At 44.9% G+C, this 18661-nt stretch overlaps 1 protein-coding gene across 1 annotated transcript; it reads right to left on the reverse strand.

Moving 5' to 3' along the window:
- Positions 1-10707: 10707 nt before the first annotated feature.
- LOC132383250 (uncharacterized) lies at positions 10708-17308 on the reverse strand. The gene is made up of 2 exons (XM_059954188.1): positions 17193-17308; positions 10708-12881 (listed from the first exon to the last, which is right to left on the reverse strand). Exon 2 carries the CDS (start codon positions 12712-12714, stop codon positions 11218-11220), a length of 1497 nt encoding a protein of 498 aa, XP_059810171.1. The 5' UTR covers positions 12715-12881; positions 17193-17308; the 3' UTR covers positions 10708-11217.
- Between the last annotated feature and the right edge of the window lie 1353 nt (positions 17309-18661).

Below are 18661 nucleotides of genomic sequence, written 5' to 3' on the forward strand. Positions count from 1 at the left end.
CCCGTACTGTAAAGCATTGCACTAATCACTACACTACCATGGCTTTACTAAAGGAAAGATGCCATTAAACAGGAAAGAGTGCAAGGGAGATGTCTGGGGATGTTGCCCAGACTCGAAGGACTGAGTTAGGGGGAGGTCGGGACAATTTCCAGTGGATGGTAGAAGATGAAGAGTGTAAATTATGAATGGTACAGATAGGGTGAACGCACAGACTTTTTACCAGGGTTGGAGAACCAAGAACTAGAGGGCATAGGTCTAAGGTGAGAGACTTAATAGGGATATGAGGGGCAACTTTTCTCACCAGAGGATGGCGGGTGTATGGAACAAGCTGTGATTGAGGCAGGTCCATTAGCTACATTTAAAAGGCATTTGGACAAGCACAAGCGAAAGACATACCCAGTGAATGGCAGGGGACTGAGGAGTGCAGTACTGCAAAGGGATCTGGGAATACAGGCCCATTAACCTTTGAAAGAGGCATCATGGGTAGATAGGGTTGTAAAGAGAGCTTTTGACACTTTGGCCTTCATAGATTAGGGGTCACTGAGAACAAGAGTTGGAAAGTTATTGTGAAGTCGTAAAATCAGAATCGGAATCACTTTTTTGCCGGTGCATGAAACACACCAGAGCTGATTATGGTTCAGTGCCAAGCATAAAGCACAGGACAATACCATAACAGACAAAACAATTGCAAACAGCAATTTACAAGCCAATAGTGCAACAGCAATTTACAAGCCAATAGTGCAAACAGCTGTAAGTAATCAACAATTAGCAGAATGGTCATATGTACAAATTTTAATAATCAAACTTAAATAAATGTGAACATATGAACAGATCAAATAATTATCAACAGAACAAGGAGAGCAAGAAAGACCACACAATGGACATTTGCAGAACAGTTAGTGTATTACACCTGACTGTGTTTTGTTGAGAAGCTGGATAGCTGCAGGAAGAACTTTGGAGATGATGTGTAGTCCTGGTGGTGATGGACTTGTATCATCTCTCCCTGGTGGCAATTTGGTGAATAGGTGACTGGTGGGTGGAGTCAGCAGTAATTTTTCCAGCTGTTTTCTTCGCTCTGGCAATGAACAGGTCTTCTAATGGCAGTAACTGACAGCCAATGATCTCTTCTGCTGAGTGGACCACTCGAGGCAAACTGAACTTGGAGAAGGAAGAGGCGGCAGAAAACCAAACAGTGGTAGAGGTGATCAGAACAATGATGGCTGAGTAAAATTTCATCAGAATCCTCCCTGAGATGTTAATTTAAAAAAAAATTAGCATAGGAAGAACAATCAATATCCGTTAGGTTTTCCTAGTGGTGAACATAACGTACTCGTCCCATTTTAATTTATCGATAATAGCAGCCCCCAAGACAATGACGAAGCCAAATTCAGAACACTGTGTTCAGTTCCTGTCATCAACCTACAGGAAAGTTATCAACATGCTTAAAGGAGTGTGGATAAAATTTACAAGGATGTTGCTGGCACCTGAAGACCTGAGTAATAGGGAAAGTTGAATAGGTTAGGACATTACTCCCTGGAGCAGAGGAGAATGAGGGGAGATGTACAGAATTATGAGGGAGATAGATGGGCACCCAACGTCAGTAAGACAAATGAGCTGATTGTGGACTTCTGGAAGGGTAAGATGAAGGAACACATACCAATCTTCATAGAGGGATCAGAAGTGGAGAGAGTGAGCAGTTTCAAGTTCCTGGGTGTCAAGATCTCTGAGGATTTAACCTGGTCCCAACATATCAATATACTTTTAAAGAAGGCAAGACAGTGGCTATACTTTATTAGGAGTTTGAAGAGATTTGTCATGTCAACAAGTACACTCAAAAACTTCTATAGTTGTACTGTAGAGAGCATTCTGACATCACTGCATCACTGTCTGGTATGGACGGGCTACTGCACAGGACCAAAAGAAGCTGCAGAGGGTTGTAAGTCTAGTCAGCTCCATCTTGGGCACTAGTCTACAAAGTACCCAGGACATCTTCAAGGAGCGGTGTCTCAGAAAGGCAGTGTCCATTATTAAGGACCTCCAGCACCCAGGACATGCCCTTTTCTCACTGTTACCATCACGTAGGAGATACAGAAGCCTGAAGGCACACACTCAGTGATTCAGGAACAGCTTCTTCCCCTCTGCCATCTGATTCCTAAATGGACTTTGAAGCTTTGGACACTACCTCACTTCCTTAATATACAATATTTCTGTTTTTGCACATTTTAAAAATCTATTCAATATATATAATTGATTTACTTGTTTATTTATTATTATGTTTTATTTTATTAATAATTTTTCTCTCTGCTAGATTATGTATTGCATTGAACTGCTGCTGCTAAGTTAACAAATTTCACATCACATGCCGGTAATAATAAACCTGATTCTGATTCTGATTCTGAATGCTTGCGAGCTTTTTCCTCTCAAGTTAGATGAGACTAGAACTCGAGGTCATGGGTTTAGGGTGAAACTTGAATATTTAAGAGGCATCTGAGAGGAAACCCTCACTTGGAGGCTGGTGAGAGGGTCAAATGAGCTGCCAGCAGAAGTGGTGGGTACAGGTTGAATTATAACATTGAAGAGAAGTTTGGATTGGTACATGGATGGGAGGGGTATGGTGGGCTATAGTCTGGGTGCAGGTTGATGAGATGAGGCAGAAGATCAGGTGGGCATGGACTAGATGGGCCGAAGAACCTGTTTCAGTGCTGTAGTGCCCTTTTACTCTATGACTCTATGATTAGGAAACGTCCAGAGATAAACCGGTCAAATTGGACAAGGTTAAATTGGCATTTTGGTTAGTATGGATGGATAGGGCTGAATGGCCTTTTCCATGCTGTGTTACTCTTATTACCACTCGGACTAGAACGTATTGCTTTCCAGTTTGTACCAGGGGAGAAGTAGCTGGGACTGTGGGTCAGGAGTCACCTAAACCAGGCACAAAACTAAAATTGCAGGGAGGGATTAAGATTAAAGATTACATTTATTTGTCACATGTACATTAAAGCACACAGTGAAATGTGTTGTTTGCGTCAACTGTTCAAGGATTGTGCTGGGCAAGTGTCACCATCCTTCCGGTGTCAACAGACCATGCCCACAACTTACTAACCCTAACCCGTACATCTTTGGAATGTGAGATGAAACCAGGGGAAAATATTCTCTCTACTCTTTCAATCTTATTGATATTGTTCTTAATGCTATCTGGTAGGTATCCGGAGCTGTACCCATGTCTAACATGGTCTTACGGTTCCCTCATTCGAACAAAGTAGGATGCAGTGGCCTCTGGTGGCTCTGCAGTGAATTGCCCTATTTTTCCTTCCTCGTTCCCTCCCTTTCTCCCTCTTTGTCTCAACCAGTTTCTCCTTCATTCGCTTTATGTCTTTTATTCCTTTCCCTCTCCTTCTTTCACTCCCTCTTTCTCTCATTGCCTCTCCCTCCTTCATCATTTCTTTCTTCTCCCACTCCTTTCTCTGATCATAGAACAAAATATAGCATTGGAATTTAGATGAATCAGAACTGTGTTTATTATCATGACATGTGTTTTGAAATTTGTTATGTTTTCAGAAAAGATACAGTGCCGTACATGAAGTTCAATGGAAAATATTAAAAATAATGCTGACCATAAGACAGAAGATCAGAATTAGGCCAAAGTTCAAAGTAAATTTATTATCAAAGTATGCATATGTCATCAAATACTACCCTGAGATTCATTTTCTTGTGGGCATTCCCAACAGATACAAATAAACACAATGGAATCAATGAAACAAAGACAGACAAACAGCCAACGGACAAAAGATGACAAATTGTGCAAATACAAAGAGAGAAACAAACTGGTGATAATAAGTAAATAATATTAAGAACATCAGTTGTCAAGACCTTAAAAGTGAGTCCTAAGGTTGTGGAATCGTTTCAGTGCCATTCAGTCCATCTGGTCTGCTCCATCATTCCATTATGGCCGATGTATTAACCCCCTCATTTCCGTTCCCCAGCCGCCTCCCCTTACTAATCAGGAACCTATCAATGTCCACTTTAAATATATCCACCACCACCCATTTTCCACCCCCCCCCCCCCCCCGAGTATAGGCATAGAGCCATCAAACGCTGCACACACATTAACCTTTTCATTACCAGGATCATTCTCATGAACCTCCTTTGGACCTTATGCCATAAGATGGTTGGCATCCATCTGTCTTGAAGGACAATGGGTGATTTTCATCATCACAAGCCTGGGCGGAAGGTATGGGGACCCTGAGAAGCCCGGTCATCAAGATCCCCCTCTAACTTCACCGGTATAGTCCAAAGGAAAGCTTATGAAGTAATACATTTGGCACCAGCTTGGCTGCAGGAGCTGTTGAAAGGATGTTCAATGACGTCCAGTCGCCTTAGGGGCTCCACTCCGGATTTGCTGTCTGGCCTTACTCCTGTAGCCTTCATCTCTCCCAAGGCAGTGGGGCTATTTACCCATAGCTGGGGATCCGGTTCATGAGCACCAAGGTGTGTCGACAAGTGTAGGAGCCAGCCCTTCTCAGTTGTTCAGCCTGAGTCTGAAAGGAGTTCATTTTCCATGTGTCACCAGCAAGGAGACACTACATGAGGCTTGCTGCTGGAGAGGGGATGTACTGGTGGGGAGAGACTTACACATTCTGCGCTCCTTTTTGCAAGACTGCTAGCTAGCGGTGGAAGCTGAAAGTGAGAGGGACAAGCACTACCCACTACACTACCACACCAGGTGCATTTTGACAGTAAGATATAGGAGTAAATTAGGTCATTTGGCCCATTGAGTCTGCTCCACCATTTCATCATGGGTGATTCAATTTCCCTCTCAACTCCTTCTCTCCATATCCCTCCACTTTCTGACTAATTAAGAATCTATCAACCTCTGTCTTAAATATATCCAATGACTTGACCTCCACAGGTGCCTTGGCAATAAATTCCACAGATTCACCACCCTCTTGCTAAAGAAATTCTTCCTCATCTCCATTCTAAAAGGATGTCCCTCTATTCTGAGGCTGTGTCCTCCGGTCCTAGACTCTACCACCAAAGAAAACATCCTCTTCACATCCACTCTATCGAAGCCATTCAACGTTAGATAAATCACTGAATTCCAGTGAGTAGAGGCTCAGGGCCAGTGAACGGTCTTCATGCCACAAGCTTTTCAGTCCCAGAATCATTTTTGTGAACCTCCTTTAAACCCTCTCCTATGTCACCAATCCTTTCTTAGATAAGAGTCCAGAACTTCCCACAAAATTCCAAGTGAGGCCTCACCAGTCTCAACATTACATCCTTGGTTTTACATTCTTCTTGAAATGAATACTAAAATTGCATTTGCCTTCTTCACTACAGACTCAACCTGCAAATTAACCTTTAAGGAATCCTGCACAAGGACTCCCAAGTCCCCTTTGCACCTCAGTTTTTTGGATTTTCTCTCCATTTAGAAAATAGTCTATTCTTTTATTTCTTCTACCAAAGTGCATGACTTACACTTCTCAACAATCTATATTCCTTCTTTTCCCCTTCTCTTAATCTGTCTGTCATTCTTTAGCCCATCTTCTTCCTCAAAACTACCTGCCCCTCCACTTATCTTTATATTGACTGTAAACCTTGCCACAAAGCCATCAATTCTGTCATCCAAGTCATTGATTTATAACATAAAAAGAAGCAGTCCTAAACAGACCCTGTGCTATACTGCTAGTTACAGCAGCCAACCAGAAAAGGTTCCCTCTATTCCCACTCTTTGTCTCCTGCTCTATCCATGCTAATATCTTTCCTGAAATACCATGGGTTCTTAATTGTTAAGCAGCCTCGCGTGTGGCACCTTCTAAGGCCTTCTGAAAATCCAAATAAAGAACATCCATCCTTTGTCTATCCTGCTAGTAATTTCATCAAAGAATTCCAACAGGTTTGTCAGGCAAGATTTTCCCTTGTCAAAACCATGCTGACTTTGGCCTACGTTATCATGTGCCTCCAAGTACCCCAAAACCACATCCTTAACAATCAACTCAAGCATCCTCCGTACTCCTCCAAGTAACCTTACACCTCATCCTTAATAATCGACTCCAATATCTTCCCAACCACTGAGATCAGACTAATTGGCCTATAGTTTCCTTTCCTCTGCCTCTCTCCCTTCTTGAAGAGTGGAGTGACATTTGTAATTTTCCAGTCCTCCTGAACCATTCCAGAATCAATTGATTCTTGAAAGATCATTACTAATGCCTCCACAATCTCTTCAGCCACCTCCTTCAGAACTCTGGGGTGTAGACCAACTGGTCCAGCTGACTTACCTACCTTCAGACCTCTCAGTTTCCCAAGAACCTTCTCCCTAGTAAAGGCAACTTCACTCACTTCTGCCCCCTGACACCCTCGAACTTCTGCCATCCTGCTATTGTCTTTCACAGTGAAGACTGATGCAAATTACTTATTCATCTACCATTTCGTTGTCCCCCATTACTACCTTTCCAGCATTGTTTTCCAATGGTCCGATAATCACTCTCATCTCTCTTTTACACTTCAAGTATCAGAAGAAACCTTTGGTATCCTCTTTAGTATTATTGGCTAGCTTACTTTTGTATTCCTTCCTTCTTTTTAGTTGCCTTCCATTGGTTTTTAAAAGCTTCTAACTACCCACTAAATTTTTGCTGTAATATATGCCCTCTCTCTGGCTTTTGTGATGGCTTTGACTTTTCTTGTTAGCCACAGTTTTGTCATCTTGCCATTAGAGTATTCCTTCCTCCTTGGGATTGTCACAGTCATGATCGTTAATTCCCTATCTTTCTCCTAATTTCCTTTGATTGGGCCATGGTTCCGACTATTAAATTCTCATTAGCTTCTAACTTTCTTTGATGACGTCACACATGAAGACTTGCAACTTAAGAACCCTGACATCACAACCACTAGTCGCCAGATCATTGACTTTTCCTGTGTGGTAATTAACGTTTCCCGGCCACTTACAACTCTGTTTTGTAAGCTTTGCTCCAGTTTCAAGGTTTACCTATGAAACTCCATCTTTCCATGTCAAGATCCCACCTGTTTGCTGTTCAACATTCACGTCCACATAAGCATCCTAACTCAATCTTCGTGCCTGTGTCCTGCACTTGGGTTCGCTTCATTCACTCATTGCAACAGAACAATCTGGCCACAATGGACCCTGTGGACACGAATACCCTGGAACAAACCCTCACCATCCAGGGCTCCCTACTGGGTCTGCACCATCAACCGGGATGTCGTGGAGAACCTCTGTTCCCTGTCTGCTAACATAGCAAAGATCGGTGACCAGGTGGACCGTGTATCCACTCATTTTACCACATCCACTCCTGGAACCCTGCCTAACTAGCCCAGACAATCTGTAATGGCAACCCCTCCATGTCAACAACAACCTCCCCGCCAAGCGAGCCGCACGTACCTAAACTAGAACTCTACGCTGGGGATTTGGGGAAGTGCTGGGCCTTCCTTCTGCAATGCTCCTTGGTGTTCAAACAGCAGTTATCCACATACTCCACGGGCAAGTCAAAGATAGCTTATATCATGGGGTTGTTGTGGGGAAGTGCCTTAGTGTGGACTACAGCTGTTTGGGATAATCAACTGGATATCTACTCTTCATTCCCCACCTTTATCACGGAGATGAGAAAGATCTTTGACCACCCCGTCCATGGTAAAGATGCCACTAGCTTCTACTCACTCTCTGTCAGGGCTCACGCAGTGTTGCTGAATATTCTGTGGAGTTCCGGACGTTAGCGCCCAGCTTGGAGTGAAACAATGAGGCACTCCAAGGGGTATTTCGGAATGCTCTCAGCGACATGGTGAAAGACAAGTTGGTGGCAAGAGATGACACCAACAGCCTGGATTCCTTGATCTCCCTAGCCACCAGGTTGGACAATTGTCTCCGAGAACGCCATAAGGAAAGATCTGGTTGTCCTCCACCTTTGGCCACTCCATGGTACTCATTACAGTCTCCCTCCAGCACAAGCCTCTCTTCTCCTCCTGCTCCTAGTATAGCTCCCAGCCCGGCCGTTTTTACTGCCCTGGGAAAGGAACCCCTAAAGCTGGGACAGGACCAGCTTTCTCCCACAGAGCGACTCCGAAGACTATTGTGGCCAGTCCGACCACTTCCGTGCTACCTTTTCCCTTCAGCCAAAAGGGAAGGCTCACCAGTAGAAAGGGGGATCCTGGGGAGCCAGACAACATCCCCTTCCATCCCCCGAACCCACCAAGCATATTGGGCATTATGTTTTCAGCCGATTCAGATTCTCACTCACCTATCGTCCGGGGTCCAAGAACAGGAAGCCCGATGCTCTCTCACATCAATACGTGTCCAGGGAGGGCCTTCCCAACCCCAAGACCATCCTTCCACCATCCTGTGTAGTGGCTGCCCTCACCTAGGAGATTGAATCCATGGTCAAAGAGACCCAATAGACTCAACCTGACCCAGGCATTGGACCCCCCAATCGCCTCTTTGTGCCTGACTTGGTTCAGTCTCTGGTTCTCCAGTGGGGGCACACTTCTCGTTTCACCTGCCATCCCGGAATCGATCGAACTCTGTTACTTCTGAAGAGACATTTCTGGTGGCCCTCCATGGATGCCGACACTCACTCCTTCATCTCTGCCTGCTCTGTTTGTACCCACAGAAAAGCCTCCTGCTGGGTGGCTTCGTCCCCTACCTGTCCCTAGCTGCCCTTGGTCTCACATTGCGCTGGATTTCATCACGGGATTACCCCCTTCACATGGGAGCACTGCCGTACTCACTATGGTGGACCGCTTCTCCAAAGCTGTGCACTTCGTAGCCCTTCCCAAACTCCCCACAGCCTGTGAAACAGCCGACCTTCTTGTTGATCATGTCTTCCACCTTCATGGAATTTCCTCTAACATTATTTCTGACCGGGCCCCCCAATTTGTCTCTCAAGTCTGGAGATCCTTTTGTCAAGCCCTTGGACCTTCAGTAAGCCTGTCTTCCAGCTTCCATTGCAAACTAAAGGTCAAACAGAACGAGCAAACCAGGATTTGGAAGCAGCAATGCGCTACATAATCGCCATAATCGCCAACCCATCATCCTGGAGCACCCATCTCGTTTGGGTGGAGTACGCCCACAACTCCCTGGTCAGCACCGCCACCGGAATGTCTCCCTTCGAATGCTCCCTTGGTTACCAACTCCCTCTGTTTCCCGCACATGAAGCTGACACTGTTGTGCCTTCAGTTCGGTGCTGCAAGATCTGGAAGGATGCACACGCAGCCCTGCTCCGCTCAGCCGACCGCAACCTGAGGATTGCCAATCGTCATCGGATTCCTGCACCTAATTATCAGCCTGGGCTGAAGGTTTAGCTCTCGTCAAAAGATATCCCCCTCAAGAATGAACCCAAGAAACTCGCCCCTCACTACCTGGGACCATTCAAGATTGAGAGTGTCATCAACCCCTCGGTGGTCAGATTCAAATTGCCGGGAACCATGCACATTCATCCCACGTTCCATGTCTCCCAGTTGAAACCTATATCTGTCAGCCCTTTGTTCCCTCCTGCCAAACCCCCTCCACCTGCCCGGATCATTGACGACCACCCAGCATACACCATCCGGCGATTACTGGATGTGCGCCACCAAGGCAGGGGCCTCCAGTACCTGGTCGAGTGGGAGGAATACAGGCTGGAGGAATGTTCCTGGATTCCCTGCTCCTTCATCCTGGACCCTTCCCTCATCTGTGATCTCCAACGAGACAATCCAGACAAGCCTGGTGGTTCAGCTGGAGGCTCCCGCTGGGGGGGAGGGGGGGGGTGAGGGGGAGGGTATTGTCACAGTCCCAATTATTAATTCCCTATCTTTCTCCCAATTTCCTTTGATTGTGCCATGGTTCCAACCATTAATTTCCCATTTGCTTCTAATTCTCTTTGATGATGGCACACTTGGTTTCCATCAAGACCTGCAGCATAAGAACCCTGGCGTTACAACCACTAGTCGTCAGATTGTTGGTTTTGCCTGTGTGGTGATTAATGTTTCCTGGCCGCTTAGGACCATGTGTTCTAAGTTTTGCTCCGGTTTCAAGGTTTATCTATGAAACTCCGTCTCATCGTGTCAAGATCCCACCTGTTTGCTGTTCAACATTCACGTCCACGTAAGCATCCTAACTCAAACTTCATGCCTGTGTCCTGCACTTGGGTTCACTTCATTCGCTCATTGCAACAGGGATGTATATATCCTGTGCCTTCCAAATTGTTTCCAAAAATTCCAGCCATTGCTGCTCTGCCATCATCCCTGCCAGTGTTCTTTTCCAATCAATTCTGGCCAACTCCTCTCTCATGCCTCTATAATTCCCTTTATTCCACAGTAATACTGGTACATCTGACTTCAGCTTCTCCTTCTGAAACTGCAGGGTGAATTTGATCATATTACGACCACTTGCTCCTGTGAGTTCTTTTACCTGAAGCTCTCTGATCAAGTCTGGTTCATTGCATACCACCTAATCCAGAATACCTGATCCCCTAATGGGCTCAACCAAGAGCTGCTCTAAGCAGCTGTAACGTTCTCCTTCGCGTGTAACGAAACGCCGAATTAAACGTCGAGATAAACCACAGTTAATAAGAACCAGATCGCAGTAAGATTAACCATTTACTGTTCACTCTTCACATTAACATATGGTGAAAACTGTTGATAAAACAATACAAGATTGATACAGTATTTGTTCCTTCCTTAATATCACATTTCAATTATAAATACTTGCAAAGGTGACTAGAACAACATTACACTAAGGTGCAGTATACAGGGAGAGTTTACCTGCTCCATTGACTACTTTAAATACACTTCCATGCAAACTATCCGCAACTCTTTAACTAATGAAAGCATAAACATTATCGACCGTCGTTACTTCTAACAGGATCGGCATTAACATCTTAGTTCAATATATCGATTATCTATTAACTTACAGCGTTGCTCTCACTGTGATTTCTCATGCCTGCAAAACAACTTCTGCTCAGGTGTGCCTCGTGGCAAGCCCCCACCCTCGCGCTAATTTCAAACCGGTACTTTCCCACAAGACGCGGCGAAACCGGATGTGACGTCATCGCATGCCGATATATTTTACATGCAATGAATATACTTTAAACACTTCTAATTCTAACTAGAAAATACTATCGAATGAATTACTAGGTGAAAATATTATAAACTAAATAACTGTCGTAAAGACAGCACACTCCCCGCTTGACCTTCGTAAGGTCACAATGAGCAGAGTACAAAACAGTCTCTTAATCAGTCATTGGGTAGAAGTAGAATAACCTCTGTAACTGGCCTTTGGTAAGTTTTCACATCGCCTTGGTCGGTAGTCTTCAATTCGATCTTCCTGACATGTCCATCCACGCTAGGGAATGTAGCAGTGATTCTGGCCGTTGGCCAGCTGTTGCGGGCGATTTGCTTGTCCCTGAGCAGGACTAAGTCTCCAACTTGAAGATTCCTGTGGGGTTCTGTCCACTTTCGTCTCTGTTGCAACAAAGGTAGATATTTATGTCTCCAGCGAGGCCATAACTGATTTGCCAGAGCCTGGACTTGTCTCCATTGCTTTGTGTACAAATCCTTGTCTGAGAAGTCTCCTGGTGGAGGAGGTGCTCCTGCCTTCTGCGTAAGGAGCATTGATGGCGAAGGTATGAAGGGGTTTTCTGGGTCAGAAGACACAGGTAGGAATGATTGTGCGTTTATAATGGCTGTGACCTCTGCCATTAGGGTGCACAGTACCTCGTGGGCCAATCGGGTGCGTTGCTGCATCTCAGGTTTCCTTTTCCGGGTTTTCCGTAAGGACGTGAACCGTTTGACTGCCTGTTCTTTGTTATCTGGTGAGCGCTGGCGTGGTTCTCTGAAAGGCAATGGGGCAACCCCATTATTTGCTTCATCTCTGAAGACCTTGGTGTCTTTGGTTTTTAAAGAAATGGTATCTTGAGCTGATTGTGCAAGTTCGTTTCCGTGCTCGGTTCGAACGAAAACTGACTGACCTAGCGTCTCGTCGGTTACTTTACGCTTGGTAATGTCTTGTTGTGCTTCTTCAGGGTACACCTTAGTGAGGCAGATCTTGGAACAAGAACGGCTTGACTGAGTTTGACCGCAAACTTCTGTACAGTTCGAGCTGACAATTGTTGTCCTGGAGTGAACCTCTCCCTCCCCGCCGTCCTGTTGTGGGGGTGAAGGAGCGTTGTCGGTTCTTTCATTCTTGACTTCATCACGGAGCCGTGAGGGTAAATTTCCTTCCTCGTATGGATGTGATGCAATCGTGACTCTCTGGGGTTCCTCGTAGCTGGGGAAGTTATCGAATACGTATGGAGAGGGGAGACGAGCCTGCCTGTCTATTTGAGATTGTACATAGTCGCTTGTGCGTTCCAGTCTGGTCCTTTCTAAAGTAGATCTTACTTCGGTCAGATCACGCGACCCTTCAGCTTCTTCTATGTACTTTGCTTCCGCCATGGCAGCTTCTTCTTCTCCTTCCAGCTGCAGCACTTGCAACTCTGTCGATATTTTTGCCATTTCCAACTGGGTTTCGGCTTCTCGGGCGGCCGCTTTCCTTTGTCTGGAGGCCTTTTCCTTCTGGATTTCGGCTTCTCTGGCGGCCCTTTCGGCTTCTCTGGCAGCCTTTTCTTTCTGGATTTCGGCTTCTCTGGCGGTCCTTTCTGCCTTTACTCTTGCCTGGGTGGACTTACTTGATGTCGGTTTACCGCCCTTGTCGCTGGGCGGCGTCAACTTGATGCTGGATCGAGCTGACATTGCAGCACTTGAAACACCTGATAATGCCGCTTTTTCACTGTAACGTTCTCCTTCGCGTGTAACGAAATGCCGAATTAAACGTCGAGATAAACCACAGTTAATAAGAACCAGATCGCTGTAAGATTAACCATTTACTGTTCACTCTTCACATTAACATATGGTGAAAACTGTTGATAAAACAATACAAGATTGATACAGTATTTGTTCCTTCCTTAATATCACATTTCAATTGTAAATACTTGCAAAGGTGACTGGAACAACATTACACTAAGGTGCAGTATACAGGGAGAGTTTACCTGCTCCATTGACTACTTTAAATACACTTCCATGCAAACTATCCGCAACTCTTTAACTAACGAAAGCATAAACATTATCGACCGTCGTTACTTCTAACAGGATCGGCATTAACATCTTAGTTCAATATATCGATTATCTATTAACTTACAGCGTTGCTCTCACTGTGATTTCTCATGCCTGCAAAACAACTTCTGCTCAGGTGTGCCTCGTGGTGAGCCCCCACCCTCGCGCTAATTTCAAACCGGTACTTTCCCACAAGACGCGGCGAAACCGGATGTGACGTCATCGCATGCCAATATATTTTACATGCAATGAATATACTTTAAACACTTCTAATTCTAACTAGAAAATACTATCGAATGAATTACTAGGTGAAAATATTATAAACTAAATAACTGTCGTAAAGACAGCACAGCAGCCATTTTGTAGGCATTCTAGTAATGCCCCACTTAGGATCCAACACCAACATGATTTTCCCAATCTACCTGCATATTGAATTCCCCCATGACTATTGTAACGTTGCCCTATTGACATGCATTTTCTATCTCCTATTGTAATTTATAGACCAAATCTTTACTACTGTTTGGTGGTCTGTATACAACTCCCATTAGGATCTTTTTACCCTTGGATTTCCTAAACTCTACCACAATGATTCTACACCTTCCAACCCTATGTCACCTCTTTCTAATGATTTAATTTCACTTTTTACCAACAAAGCCATGCCACTTCCTCTACCTACCAGCCTGTCCTTTTAATACAATGTGCATCCTTTAATTTTAAGCTCACCACTTTAATCTTCTTTTAGCCAGGTTTCAGTGATGACCACACTGTCATACCTGCCCATCTGTAACTCTCCAATGTCTGTACGACCTTTCTTAGATAAGGGGCTCAAAGTGCTCACAAGTGTGAACTTGTAGCGGTGTGCTACATGCAGCGCTAAAATTACGACACAGAGTCGGCAACTGCAGTCGAAGGAAAAACTTTATTCGAAATCCTCAGCCTCACTTCTAAGCCTCCCTCAACCTGCCCCCCCGTGGCGCAGAGGCTCCAAAGCTCTGTGCTCGCAAACCCCTGTAGGCTATCTCCCTTAGCCGGAAAGCTGGCTAATTGTGAGCTGGTTCGGATGTGCCAGGAAATGGGTCGCCTCAAACTAACCAATGCCTTTGTTGTTATATTCCAGTCCTCTTAGGGAATCCTGCACAAGGAGTTCCAAGTCTCTTTGCACCTGAATTTCTGATTTCTCTATATGTTTGGAAAATAGTCTAAGCCTTTATTTCTTTACCAAAGTGCATGTCCTTACACTTCCCGACATTGTATTCCATCTGCCATTTCTTTGCCCGTTCTCCTAATCCACCTGTCTGTCTGCAGACTCCATACTTCCTCAGCCCTACCTGTCCACAAACCTGCCACGTAACCATCATCCAAACTATTGGCACCAACTGTGCAAAAATTAGAGCAAAATAGTGAGGTGGTCTTCATGGACCATTCAGAAATCTGATGGCAGAAGGAAAGGAGCATTTCCTAAAAAATTAAGTGTGCTTCTTCAGGCTCCTGTACTTCCTTCTTGATGGCAGGAATAAAATATTGGGTGTAATGTACTGGAAAGGGACGGAGATCTTGTTGAAACCTATCCAATATTGAAAGGTCTGGATAGAGTGGATGCTTCCTATAGTGGAAGACTCTAGGACCATAGGGCACAGCCTCAGAATACAAGGACATCCCTTTAAACAGAGATGAAGAGGGATTTCTTTTTCTGGAGGAGGTGAAGCTGTGGACTGATGAAAAGTACTGTGGGGCCAAGTCACTGGGTATACTTAAAGTGGAGCTTGATAGCTTCTTGATTATAATAGCTATCAAAAGATACAAGGAGAAGCCAGGAGAGTGGGGTTAGAATTACAGAGTCATAGAAAATAACAGCACAGAAACAGGCCATTCAGCCCATCTAGTCCATGTGTAACACTTGCCCAACAGGCTGATATATGTCTAGGGGAAAAGGAGATCCAGCCACACACCAACCCCACCTCCCGTACACACAGGTGCTGTGAGAATCAAGTTTATGCCTCGCGCCCGCCCACAGTATCAAACCCACAACAAATACTGTTATGAAATACACTTTAAAGGGTTTACTAAAGTGAAAAGAGTATTAGGCAATACAATATATATGCAAGGTAAACAAACAAAAAGGCGCCAACTTATCAAAGTTCAGTCAGTTTAGTGCACATCGTTGGAGCTCAAACAATGAACCATTCGACCATTCGCTTGCCTCCGACTTCCACGTCTTCGCACCTAGGATCACGCCCGGTGGTCTTCCAAGCAGTGCAGCGCACGTCCACCTTCCTCGACGTCTTCCTCCCACTCTCTCCCAAAAGCTCGCGAAAAACCCCTCCCCCAAGTTCCCAGCCTCACAAGACAAAATAACATTCCTCATTGGTTAACAAATGAATACAATTACCATATCAACCAGTATAAAGCATAACAACTGCGAGAGAAACACTTATCAAAGAAGCATTCCTACTCTTAACAAACCAAAAAACCCATTTTGAGTAACATACACAGGACATTGTACACATGCCAAACCAATTAAACTGCCTGTTCCCTTTGACCTGCACTGGGGCCTTAGGGAAAATAAATTAGCAGATTTGTTGGGCTGAATGGCTTAATTCTGCATGTCTGTCTTATAGTCTTACAGACTACAGAACAGTGTAGCTCCGGATCAGGTCTGTTGGCCTAAGGTATTGCGCCAGACTCATTAAATCAGTAACCTTGGTGTTATGATGAATCAGGTTTGCAAGTCTCAGAAGGTCTGAATAGGTATATTAATCACTTATTTACAAAGATTAAAAATTCCACCAACCATTCGTGTTCTCCAAGTTACAGAAACTACAAAGCTAAATACACAGCAATCATAGACACGTTCAACAAACACATGTAGTTAAAAGTGTGTGCAGAGCATATCTTCCCCGTTGTCTTGCCCGAAACAAAAGGAAGAGAGCGAACCTCCCACACGTGCTATCTATACATGCAGGATATTTGAAACTGGACACCAGGCAGCTAACCAATGGGAAAAGCATCTGCAGCTTCGAAACTACCTAATCAGGACAAACTGATTTTCAACAGACAGAATAAGGCACCCCCCACCACCCACAGAACACATGGCCAACTAAACTAATCCATTCTCCCTAAACAATGTCCATATCTTTCCATTTCCTTGTGGAGTGTTGGCCAGAAGAAACTACATTCTGTTCAAGGACAAGGGAAGCAGACAACCCAGTTGTCTTTGTTTCCCCCCTTCTCCACCATTTTGTGGACTTTGAACAGATTCTTGCTCTTGGATAATCTAATCAGCTACTGAATGTGGACACAGGAAGCTTCAGGTAATGATCTGCTAAACCTGAGACCATTCTCAAAGAAGTAGCCATTTGTTATGTAAAGGAAATGGACTCTGAACTGATTCTTAACTCTGGAACAATAAAGTCAGAGCAATAAACCTGAGACCATTCCCAAAGGAGTAGCTACATATTATGCAAAGTGGCAGAGCCACCAAAGAAGCAATCTGTAATCTCGCTAGACTCTGTCTGGGTTGTCTCATTTAACTGGTTTGGACCAGTCAGAGTGTAAAGACTCAAATACACAAGGCTGGGGTGGGCAGAGCCAGGAAACATTGTTGTCTGTAGCCCTGTACAATGACCAGAAAGGAGGTGACCCAGGTCGGTCAGGTGACCTTGAGCCAATGGGGTGGAGATCCAATGGTTCAATTGATGAGGAACTGTACAAGAGCTCCATATACACAGGGGCGATAACGCTCCAGCATCACGGAACGCGAGGACCCCACGGACATGTGGAGATCGGGACCACGAGGAACGCCTGGCCAGTATGGACTTTTTCCCGGGTAATACCTTTTCTCTTTGTTAACTGTTCATGGAGAGTCAGGGATTCTAGAAGGGTGCACACAGGTGGATAGAATGTGAACCCATGCCCTTTTTAGTTGAAATAATAAAAGTTACTTGATGGTAACTACAGATTCTCTGTGCCTCATTGATCATTATTACAAGGGGTGATTCTTGTAACAGGAGCCTCTTGATCTCCTCTCTCATTTCCTCCACCACTGCCCCAGCAATGTCATCCAGGCGCCCACTACTCCACGTGAAAAAAAATGTTCCACACATCTTCTTTGAACTTACCTCCTCTCACCTTCAATGCATGCCCTCTGCTGTTAGACTTTCCAAACCTGGGAAAAAGACTCTGCTTGTCTATTCTATTGCCTCTCATAGTTTTATAAACCTCTATCAGATCTCCCCTCTGTCTCTCCCGCTCTGGAGGAAAAAGAAACTCAATCTGTGCTTCCCACCTCATTTCTCTCTTCCCTTCCTCTGTCTCATTGCCTCTCCCTCTCTCTCCCTCTTTCTCTCACACACACAAAACTCCCTCACTCCTTCCTCTGCCTCCTCCCCTCCTCCTTTCCAATACCCCTTACGTGCCCCACATCCCTGCACTACCTTTCTCAAATGACATTCCCTCCCTCCCTTCCACACTCGATCTACAATTTCAGCACATTTACTACCCCCCACCCCAATGACTGGCAGACAAATAATCACAGCTGGCAAAGCATGAGTCATTTCTTCTCGCTAAACGCACCAGCTTGGAGAGTAATCACAACAGTTTAATTGAGATTATATTGCACATCACTGGTGGTGTTTTACCTCCAAGTATTGAGAGTCTGATCACTGATATCGCAAGGATTTATTAAGCCTAAAGGAATTTGCCATAGAAACACTGACGTTATCCACTAAAAATAACAGCACACAAATACCTCACCAAAATCCACCCTAACTTTGGCATGTGGCAGAGAAGTGGTTGAAATAATGATTGCAGACATTTTGCTTAAAGCTGAGATGTGCTAGTCTCTTTATGAACAGTTTACAGTGGTGGATATAGCCCAGACTTTCAAAGGAGAAGTCCTCCCCACCATTGAGCACATTTACAAGCAGCACCCATCATCAAGAATCTCCCCCACCCCCAACACCCCTACCACCCAGGCCATGCTCTCTTCTTGCTGCTGCCATCAGGAAGAAGGTGCAAGAGCCTTAGCTTCCTCACCACCACGTTAAGAAAGTTATTACCCTTCAACCATAGAACATAGAATATAGAATGGTACAGCACAGTGCAGACCCTTCAGCCCATAACATTGTGCTGACCCATAAACCCTGTCTCCCATATATAACCCCCACCCTAAGTTCCTCCATATACCTGTCTAGTAGTCTCTTAAATTTCTCTAGTTTATCTGCCTCCACCACTGACTCAGGCAGTGCATTCCAAGCACCAACCACTCCCTGAGTCAAAAACCTTCCTTTAATATCCCCCTTGAACTTCCCACCTTAAAGCCATGTCCTCTTGTATTGAGCAGTGGTGCCCTGGGGAAGAGGCACTGGCTGTCCACTCTTATCTATTTCTCTTAATATCTTGTATACCTCTATCATGTCTCCTCTCATCCTCCTTCTCTCCAAAGAGTACAGCCCTAGCTCCCTTAATCTCTGAACACAATCCATACTCTCTAAACCAGGCAGCATCCTGGTAAATCTCCTCTGTACCCTTTCCAATGCTTCCACATCCTTCCTATAGTGAGGCAACCAGAACTGGACACAGTACTCCA

This window comes from Hypanus sabinus, chromosome 29 (assembly GCF_030144855.1).
Source record: "Hypanus sabinus isolate sHypSab1 chromosome 29, sHypSab1.hap1, whole genome shotgun sequence".
NCBI lineage: Eukaryota > Metazoa > Chordata > Chondrichthyes > Myliobatiformes > Dasyatidae > Hypanus > Hypanus sabinus.

Excerpts from the sequence above, each read along its gene's own strand:
- LOC132383250 (XM_059954188.1), bottom strand. The coding sequence starts at position 12,714 with ATGTCAGCTCGATCCAGCATCAAGTTGACGCCGCCCAGCGACAAGGGC.